The following is a 10,000-nucleotide window of genomic DNA, read 5'->3' on the forward strand; positions in this document are numbered from 1 at the left end:
AGTAGCAACGCATACAAACCTAGCTAACTAGCTGCCGAATAGGCATCAACTCACTGCGTAGCTTATTCTTAATGTTTGTCCATAGGGAAACAGACGTGAGGACAGACATTTTTCGGAATAAACGTGGTGAGTGAAAAACGCAATGAAATAGACCACTCCCAACCCGGTATCTTATTCTGCCGCTATACAACTTTGTACGCGTAGTTTTTTTTTGGAAACCTTGTTATTTACGAAGTGTTTTTAATAGATTCCTGTTGGAACGTTCCACAAATTATACCCACCCGGGTTGAAGTCATAAACAGCGCAATGCTTGAAGCACAGCGAAGGGCTGTTTGAATGAATGCTTACGAGCCTGCTGCTGCCTACCACCGCTCAGTCAGACTGCTCTATCAAATCATAGACTTAATTATAATAAACACACAGAAATACGAGCCTTAGGTCATTAATATGGTCGAATCCGGAAACTATCATTTAGAAAACAAAACGTTTATTCTTTCAGTGAAATACGGAACCGTTCCGTATTTTATCTAACGGGTGGCATCCCTAAGTCTAAATATTCCTGTTAGGCATTGTTGTTTATGGTTAGGTACATTGGTGCAACGACAGTACTTTTTAGCAAATGCGCTTGTTAAATCAACACCCGTTTGTCGAAGTCGGCTGTGATTCGATGAGAAATTAACAGGCACCGCATCGATTATATGCAACGCAGGACACGTTAGATAAACTAGTAATATCATCAACCATGTGTAGTTAACTAGTGATTATGTTAAGATTGATAGTTTTTTATAAGTCTAATGCTAGCTAGCAACTTACCTTTTGCTTCTTGCTGCCCTCGCGTAACAGGTAGTCAGCCTGTTAATCCTTGTGGAGTGCAATGTAAGGCAGGTGGTTAGAGCGTTGGACTGGTAACCGAAGGTTGAAGAAACGAATCCCCCCTGAACAAGGCCGTTAACCCCCGTTTCTAGGCCGTCATTGTAAATAAGAATGTGTTCTTAATCTGACTTGCCTAGTTAAATAAAGGTGTAAAAAAATATATATAAACATTTTTTTTTTTTATTAAAAATTAAAAATAATCGGCAAATCGGTGGCCAAAAATACCGATTACCGATTGTTATGGAAACGTGAAATCGGCCCTAATTAATCGGCCATTCCGATTAATCGGTCAACCTCTAGTATTTACTGTGTAGTCCTCTCACTATCTTCCAGGTTGTAGAAGTGTTAATTGGAGGGTTTATGTATAAACTCACTTGTCATGAGTCCCAAACGCAGAATGCAAATCACTTCTCTCTGTATGTCTGGCTACTCTGTCATGGAGATGTGCAGCCTCGTGTTTAAGAACAAAATACTGTCAGACTGTATTAAAAAAAAAAATTATGAATCAAACAGCAAGCAATTAAAGAGCTCAGTCTAAACCAGCCAGTAGAGTCCTGTCCGAAATAGACAGTTAGCCATTTAGCCTAGCGGTTAACCTAGCATGCTAAGCTAATGGGTGCATCGCAAATGGCACCCTATTCATAGTCAGTGAGCTAGCTAGCAAGGGGATGAGGCATATCCTGCAGTCAGTCAGTCAGGGGGCTAGCTAGTCCTGGAGCCAGTCAGTCAGGGGGCTAGCTAGTCCTGGAGCCAGTCAGTCAGGGGGCTAGCTAGTCCTGGAGCCAGTCAGTCAGGGGGCTAGCTAGTCCTGGAGCCAGTCAGTCAGGGGGCTAGCTAGTCCTGGAGCCAGTCAGTCAGGGGGCTAGCTAGTCCTGGAGCCAGTCAGTCTGGGGGCTAGCTAGTCCTGGAGCCAGTCAGTCTGGGGGCTAGCTAGTCCTGGAGCCAGTCAGTCTGGGGGCTAGCTAGTCCTGGAGCCAGTCAGTCTGGGGGCTAGCTAGTCCTGGAGCCAGTCAGTCTGGGGGCTAGCTAGTCCTGGAGCCAGTCAGTCTGGGGGCTAGCTAGTCCTGGAGCCGATCCATAGAAGAGAGAAAGAGTTTTACAGATTAGCAGTGTCAGGCAGGCTGAGTAATGACACACAGCAACAAGATGAGCAGGTGTTTGTTTCCCCTCAGCTCTGCTTTCCTTGCTAGTCCCTACCAGGCCTTTACCACTGCACGAGTCACTGCTAGGCTAGCTTCCCCTACCAGCTCTGCTTTCCTTGCTAGTCCCTACCAGGCCTTTACCACTACACGAGTCACTGCTAGGCTAGCTTCCCCTACCAGCTCTGCTTTCCTCGCTAGTCCCTACCAGGCCTTTACCACTACACGAGTCACTGCTAGGCTAGCTTCCCCCCCTCAGCTCTGCTTTCCTCACTAGTCTCTACCAGGCCTTTACCACTGCACGAGTCACTGCTAGGCTAGCTTCCCCCCCCCAGCTCTGCTTTCCTCACTAGTCCCTACCAGGCCTTTACCACTACACGAGTCACTGCTAGGCTAGCTTCCCCCCCTCAGCTCTGCTTTCCTCACTAGTCCCTACCAGGCCTTTACCACTGCACGAGTCACTGCTAGGCTAGCTTCCCCTACCAGCTCTGCTTTCCTCGCTAGTCCCTACCAGGCCTTTACCACTGCACGAGTCACTGCTAGGCTAGCCCACGCTGGCATGCGTTCAGTAAACACAACACAAATATCTTTCATTCAGCTTTGTTTAGTGTTTGGGATTGATACATGGACTATATTGGTGTATTTCTGAAAGACCATTTTTGAGGACCTATATTTATTTTTTAGGTTTTATTTGTATTGCTTGGTGTGTGCGTGCGTGCATATGACGTGCATGCTTGTTTGTTTATTGAGGATTTAGTATTGTCAAGCTGTTCTACTTAAAGTCAGCAAGTGGCAGGCCCCACCACACACACCTGTCCCCTCCCAAACTCCACTCCATGCTTCTCAATTATTCATCTGTCCACTATTACTTTCCCCATGCCTTATCCATTCTCTCTCTCTCTCTCTCTCTCTCTCTCTCTCTGTCTCTCTGTGTCTCTCTCTCTGTCTCTCCCCCCCCCCCCAGGTTATGTTCTCTATTTGTTTAAGTTTGATGTTTCAGGGAAGGACTGAGGTAAAACAGATTATTGACCCACTGAAGCAGTTGGTGCTTATTTGTTTTCAATCAGTCCTCTTGACCTCTCCACTTCTCTCTTTCTCCATCTGTCTTCAGATTGAACACACACACACCGATTTGAGCTCTCTCCACATAGTCACCTGAACCCTGTTGAGGCGGGCTATTCTAGGAATAAACCTTAAGGGGGGGGAGAGAAATAAATAAATAGCCCCTATCAATCCACACGTACGTCCCAATCTGCAGCTTTCACTGCTAGCCTGGCTACATTATCCCCCAGTGGGCTCGCTGTGAGCTTTCACTGCTAGCCTGGCTACATTATCCCCCAGTGGGCTCGCTGTGAGCTTTCACTGCTAGCCTGGCTACATTATCCCCCAGTGGGCTCGCTGTGAGCTTTCACTGCTAGCCTGGCTACATTATCCCCCAGTGGGCTCGCTGTGAGCTTTCACTGCTAGCCTGGCTACATTATCCCCCAGTGGGCTCGCTGTGAGCTTTCACTGCTAGCCTGGCTACATTATCCCCCAGTGGGCTCGCTGTGAGCTTTCACTGCTAGCCTGGCTACATTATCCCCCAGTGGGCTCGCTGTGAGCTTTCACTGCTAGCCTGGCTACATTATCCCCCAGTGGGCTCGCTGTGTTATTGACCCATCAGTCTTATAAATGCGGAAAACTAGGACGTCCGTCTTAGCAGCGAGACTTAGGAACCAGCTTGGCTTTGTGATGGAAATCTGGACTGGTCTCCTCTCCAGCCAGAAAGTGAATGTGACTTAATCTACGTCCCAAACATTACCCTATTCCATAAATTAGTGCACTACAAAATAAATTGGTGCACTACAAAATCAGTGCACTACAAAATTAGTGCACTTTTTAGGGTTCCATGGAGGCATGCAGTCTTGATTTTTGTTTTGTGATTTGACACCTGTCTGACATGCATGTGCTGGGTCATGGGCCAGTGTGGTGGAAAGGAAAGCCTGGGCTAGGTATGAGCTAGTGAACCTTAGGTTAATCCTATTAGCTGTGGATTAGTGTGATGAAAGGAGAGGGAGGATTAACCCAGGGTCGACCGGCCCCTTTTCTGGCTGGCAGGTTTCATACTAAACAGTGGCTATAGTAGTACACCTATTGAGCCTTGGCACAGCCTTTTAGGACGAGTCATGGTCTCAGCTCAAGACTTACCTGGATAGACTAAATCACTTAACGGAGTTACAAAATTCCGGTAACCAGAAATCCCAGGTTTTTCAGAAATCAATTTTTGGAAGATTCCTGGAATCAGGGAATAAGCAGGAAATCTGGAGGGGAGAAAACACCTACTTAAAGATCTGGGGCCAGGCTACTAATAAAGACTATCTGTCTCTGTGCTGCTCGTTACAAAGATCTGGGGCCAGGCTACTACTAAAGACTATCTGTCTCTGTGCTGCTCGTTACAAAGATCTGGGGCCAGGCTACTACTAAAGACTATCTGTCTCTGTGCTGCTCGTTACAAAGATCTGGGGCCAGGCTACTACTAAAGACTATCTGTCTCTGTGCTGCTCGTTACAAAGATCTGGGGCCAGGCTACTACTAAAGACTATCTGTCTCTGTGCTGCTCGTTACAAAGATCTGGGGCCAGGCTACTACTAAAGACTATCTGTCTCTGTGCTGCTCGTTACAAAGATCTGGGGCCAGGCTACTACTAAAGACTATCTGTCTCTGTGCTGCTCGTTACAAAGATCTGGGGCCAGGCTACTACTAAAGACTATCTGTCTCTGTGCTGCTCGTTACAAAGATCTGGGGCCAGGCTACTACTAAAGACTATCTGTCTCTGTGCTGCTCGTTACAAAGATCTGGGGCCAGGCTACTACTAAAGACTATCTGTCTCTGTGCTGCTCGTTACAAAGATCTGGGGCCAGGCTACTACTAAAGACTATCTGTCTCTGTGCTGCTCGTTACAAAGCTGTCCATAATCAATATGCCCATCAGAATGGAACCATGAATACATTTCACCGGACGTGCTTGTTGCACCCTCGACAACTACTATGATTATTATTATTTGACCATGCTGGTCATTTATGAACATTTTAACATTTTGACCATGTTCTGTTATAATATCCACCCTGCACAGCCAGAAGAGGACTGGCCACCCCTCATAGCCTGGTTCCTCTCTAGGTTTCTTCAAAGGTTTTTGGCCTTTCTAGGGAGTTTTTCCTAGGGAGTTTTTCCTAGCCACCGTGCTTCTTTCACATGCTTTGCTTGCTGTTTGGGGTTTTAGGCTGGGTTTCTGTACAGCACTTTGAGAATATCAGCTGATGTACGAAGGGCTATATAAAAATAAATTTGATTTTGATTTGATATGACGTCATCGGCGGGGCTCCATATCTTAGTCCAAGTCCATGTATTCCCCCTCTTGGCCCCTGCGCGGTCCCCTTCTTGGCCCCCGCGCGGTCCCCTTCTTGGCCCCATATAGAGATGAACTGAGGCTGGGTGGAAATCTACACTGTTTCCTTAATGTACTAGCACTGCTAGGTCATGTGACTTGTGTTCTAGTAAGACGATGCTCAGCGACTCTAGAAAAATCACTCTAGATCGGTCGCCATTTTGATTATTTAAAAAAAGTGTTTTCTTCCTCTCCCCTCTTACAGTAGAAGAGTCTGATATCATTGACTTGGAGAAGCGCTATTGGCTGCTGAAAGCCCAGTCCAGGACCGGACGCTTTGACCTGGAAACCTTTGTCCCGCTGGTCTCTCCTCCTATTCACGCTTCGCTAAGTAAAGGTATGTAATGTTTCTGATGTGTATTTGTGATGCCAGGTAGATTATTATTGGGACATGGTAAACCTGGTTCCCCCCCCCCAGCCAGACACTTACCCATGAACATTCAAACATGCACAAAATGATGTTTAAATGCTATACTTTGTACACATACAGATTTTTTTATGGATTATTTGGATGAGAAGCCCTTCTGATGGTCTCAACGTTTAGGACCATGTTGTTTTGGATTGCTTTTGACCACAGAAGCCCTGGCACCACTGCTTGTGTTGTGAGAAGAAAAAATAGTTTGAAGGAAAACATGGGGTTTGGCCTTTGGAAGAGGTTTCCTTTGTGCTAGCTAACGTTTGCTAATAGCTGCATTGTCGATCACACAAAGGTTAGCAGCTAACGTTAGCTAGCATGTAGCTAGCAGGCTAACTTGATTATAAAGGCAAACATGTCAACAATGACCTGAACAGGAGAATGTTGGCCATTTTTAAAAAAAATTTGTGACTTTTGTCACTATGCTGTTGGCTGTGTTTTGAGTTTGGCGGCAATAGTAGCAGCTTAGTGACCTTCTGCTCCCTCCCTCTCCCTCCACTGGCTCCCAGAGCGAGGAACAATGACGGCCGTTCGAGTGGGCTGGTTTTAGTGTAAAGACACAGCTCTCCCCGAGGCCAGCCCAGTGGCTATGGCTGGGCCCAAACCCCTATGTTTTCCTTCAAACAAAAAAACATGTATCTCACAACACGAGCAGTGACAGGTGGGTGGCTTCTGTTTTGAAAAGTCATGTTATGCATGTCTAGCACTTTTTTAAATAAAACTAAACATCATATTTTAAAAGTATCTGTCAGAATTTCTGTTTTACATTTCAATCTGTGGTTCATCATGTAAAATACATAAATACATGAACATTTACTGTTTTACATTTCAATCTGTGGTTCATCATGTAAAATACATAAATACATGAACATTTATGACTGGAAATGTCATCCTTGTGATCCGGTTAGACGAGTTCCCTCAGCTTTGTGCGAGGGCTTGAATAAAAACAATCTCTCTTTTAACAAAGATCAATTTTAATAGTAGAACGTGGCGTACTTGACTTTTGATCATGTTTTCCAGGTTTGTTTCATGCGTTTGATGAGAACCGGGACAACCACATCGACTTTAAGGAGATCTCCTGTGGCCTGTCTGCCTGTTGCCGGGGGCCCGTCGCCGAGAGGCAGAAATGTAAGAGCTGCTGTGTGATCTGTTCTCATAGGTAGAGATTTCCGAACCGAAGGCTTCCTTTCACTCACTACGGGCAATGGTTGCTAATGCCTTGGGGCGAAGACACCAGTAAAAACATATTTCTCTGGTGTATTAGTTAAAATAAGATCAATTCAGAGGTGACTTTGAAGGATCTCTAGGTTTTTGGTCCGTGTAGACTTAGCCATCAGCTGGATCAGTGTTAGATCATTTTAAGCTCTTATTGGAGTCTAGTTAGAAACTCTAATATTATATTTGTATCCTCCCTTCCCTCTTGTTTCCCAGTTTGTTTCAAAGTGTTTGATGTGGACCGAGACGGGGTTCTGTCTCGAGACGAAATCCATGAAATGGTGGTCGCACTCCTGGAGGTGTGGAAAGACAATCGCACACACACACTCCCTGTAAGTACTGGTAGTCAGACACACTCCCTGTAAGTACTGGTAGTCAGACACACTCCCTGTAGTCAGACACACTCCCTGTAGTCAGACACACTCCCTGTAGTCAGACACACTCCCTGTAGTCAGACACACTCCCTGTAGTCAGACACACTCCCTGTAGTCAGACACACTCCCTGTAGTCAGACACACTCCCTGTAAGTACTGGTAGTCAGACACACTCCCTGTAAGTACTGGTAGTCAGACACACTCCCTGTAAGTACAGGTAGTCAGATACAGGTAGTCAGATCAACATTTAGTAGTGAATTGTATACAAGTGTAACTTCATCACAACAGAGACTTGCCGATAGATATAGACCTCTATGGATTCACCACTTCCCGTTTTCTCCCGTTGTGCTATTTACAAACAAACACGTCTATGACTCAACTGTTCTGGGGGAACTACGCTTCGTAATGTGACAGGTGAAATGAAGAACCCAATCTGCTTCATCTTCTAACGTATTGCACAAGTTGACTGGAGGTATTAACTTTTAAAAAAGTAGCTACAAATATTCACATTTATTGAAAAACTTCAAATAAATAGTTATGAAGGTATCTCATGGATTTTTCCCAAATACCCCGGTTTCTACAGTTTCTACGGTATACTCCTAAGCCTGGTGGACGCAGACACACTCCCTGTAAGAACTGCTGAGATACAGGCTAAACGGCTAGTGTATTGGAGGTGGTTCGGTTTGATAAGTAAGCTACCTTACCTAACTTTTGACTCTTGTTGTCCTGTTTTCAGGAACTGCTCACCAACGTGTCGGACATAGTGGAAGGAATCCTGAAGATGCACGACACGACCAAGGTGAGAGTCTTCTAGGAGAAATCAGGTGTTTATGGGGCGGCAGGTAGCCTAGCGGTTAGAGGATGCAGGTAGCCTAGCGGTTAGAGGAGCCGCTGGGTAGCCTAGTGGTTAGAGGAGGCAGGTAACCTAGTGGTTAGAGGAGCGGCAGGGTAGCCTAGCGGTTAGAGGAGCGGCAGGGTAGCCTAGCGGTTAGAGGAGCGGCAGGGTAGCCTAGCGGTTAGAGGAGCCGCGGGGTAGCCTAGTGGTTAGAGGAGGCAGGTAACCTAGTGGTTAGAGGGGCAGCAGGTAGCCTAGTGGTTAGAGGAGGCAGGTAGCCTAGTGGTTAGAGGAGGCAGGTAGCCTAGCGGTTAGAGGAGTGGCAGGGTAGCCTAGCGGTTAGAGGAGCCGCGGGGTAGCCTAGTGGTTAGAGGAGGCAGGTAACCTAGTGGTTAGAGGCAGGTAGCCTAGTGGTTAGAGGGGCAGCAGGTAGCCTAGTGGTTAGAGGAGGCAGGTAACCTAGTGGTTAGAGGAGGCAGGTAGCCTAGTGGTTAGAGGAGGCAGGTAACCTAGTGGTTAGAGGGGCAGCAGATAGCCTAGTGGTTAGAGGAGGCAGGTAGCCTAGTGGTTAGAGGAGGCAGGTAGCCTAGTGGTTAGAGGAGGCAGGTAGCCTAGTGGTTAGAGGGGTGGCAGGTAGCCTAGTGGTTAGAGGGGTGGCAGGTAGCCTAGTGGTTAGAGGGGTGGCAGGTAGCCTAGTGGTTAGAGGGGTGGCAGGTAGCCTAGTGGTTAGAGGGGTGGCAGGTAGCCTAGTGGTTAGAGGGGTGGCAGGTAGCCTAGTGGTTAGAGGGGTGGCAGGTAACCTAGTGGTTAGAGGAGGCGGGTAGCCTAGTGGTTAGAGGAGGCGGGTAGCCTAGTGGTTAGAGGAGGCGGGTAGCCTAGCGGTTAGAGGAGGCGGGTAGCCTAGCGGTTAGAGGAGGCGGGTAGCCTAGCGGTTAGAGGAGGCGGGTAGCCTAGCGGTTAGAGGAGGCGGGTAGCCTAGCGGTTAGAGGGGCGGCGGGTAGCCTAGGGGTTAGAGGGGGCGGCGGGTAGCCTAGGGGTTAGAGGGGGCGGCGGGTAGCCTAGGGGTTAGAGGGGCGGCGGGTAGCCTAGGGGTTAGAGGGGCGGCGGGTAGCCTAGGGGTTAGAGGGGCGGCGGGTAGCCTAGCGGTTAGAGGGGGCGGCGGGTAGCCTAGCGGTTAGAGGGGGCGGCGGGTAGCCTAGCGGTTAGAGGGGGCGGCGGGTAGCCTAGCGGTTAGAGGGGGCGGCGGGTAGCCTAGCGGTTAGAGGGGCGGCGGGTAGCCTAGCGGTTAGAGGGGGCGGCGGGTAGCCTAGCGGTTAGAGGGGGCGGCGGGTAGCCTAGCGGTTAGAGGGGGCGGCGGGTAGCCTAGCGGTTAGAGGGGGCGGCGGGTAGCCTAGCGGTTAGAGCGTTGGGCCAGTAACTGAAAGGTTGCTGGATCGAATCCCCGAACTAACAAGGTATAAATCTGTCGTTCTGACCCTGAACAAGGCCACTGTTCCCCGGTAGACTTCAGTGTAAATAAGAATTTGTTATTAACTGACTTGCCTAGTTAAATAACCGTTTTTTTTTTTTTTTATGTTGTTTTGTAACATGGTTGGGACTATAATTCACATAATGTGACTGCTGTCCACTGACATTTAGCCCTTGTTGTATTTCACACTAACCTTTGACTTAACCTTTGACCCCCGCACACACAGCTGGGTCACCTGACCCTAGAGGACTACCAAA

General features: G+C 47.8%; 1 protein-coding gene across 8 annotated transcripts in view; it reads left to right on the plus strand.

Moving 5' to 3' along the window:
- Nucleotides 1-10,000, plus strand: part of LOC106613358 (ubiquitin carboxyl-terminal hydrolase 32) — a 107,328-nt gene that overhangs the window by 41,073 nt on the left and 56,255 nt on the right. For 7 of the 8 annotated variants that reach the window (XR_006771245.1, XR_006771244.1, XM_045724865.1 and 4 more), the window contains exons 6-10: nt 5,642-5,773; nt 6,872-6,979; nt 7,283-7,398; nt 8,177-8,239; nt 9,970-10,000. The exon at nt 9,970-10,000 is cut by the window's right edge and continues 53 nt beyond it. Coding sequence is in view for 6 of the 8 variants with exons in the window: in XM_045724865.1 (XP_045580821.1) it covers nt 5,642-5,773; nt 6,872-6,979; nt 7,283-7,398; nt 8,177-8,239; nt 9,970-10,000 (450 nt within the window). In the remaining 2 variants the exon portion in view is untranslated. Of the gene's footprint in view, nt 1-5,641; nt 5,774-6,469; nt 6,513-6,871; nt 6,980-7,282; nt 7,399-8,176; nt 8,240-9,969 lie in introns of those variants that run through there. The other variant, XM_045724870.1, reaches the window with a different exon arrangement.

Source organism: Salmo salar, chromosome ssa09 (assembly GCF_905237065.1).
Source record: "Salmo salar chromosome ssa09, Ssal_v3.1, whole genome shotgun sequence".
NCBI classification, from domain to species: Eukaryota; Metazoa; Chordata; class Actinopteri; order Salmoniformes; family Salmonidae; genus Salmo; species Salmo salar.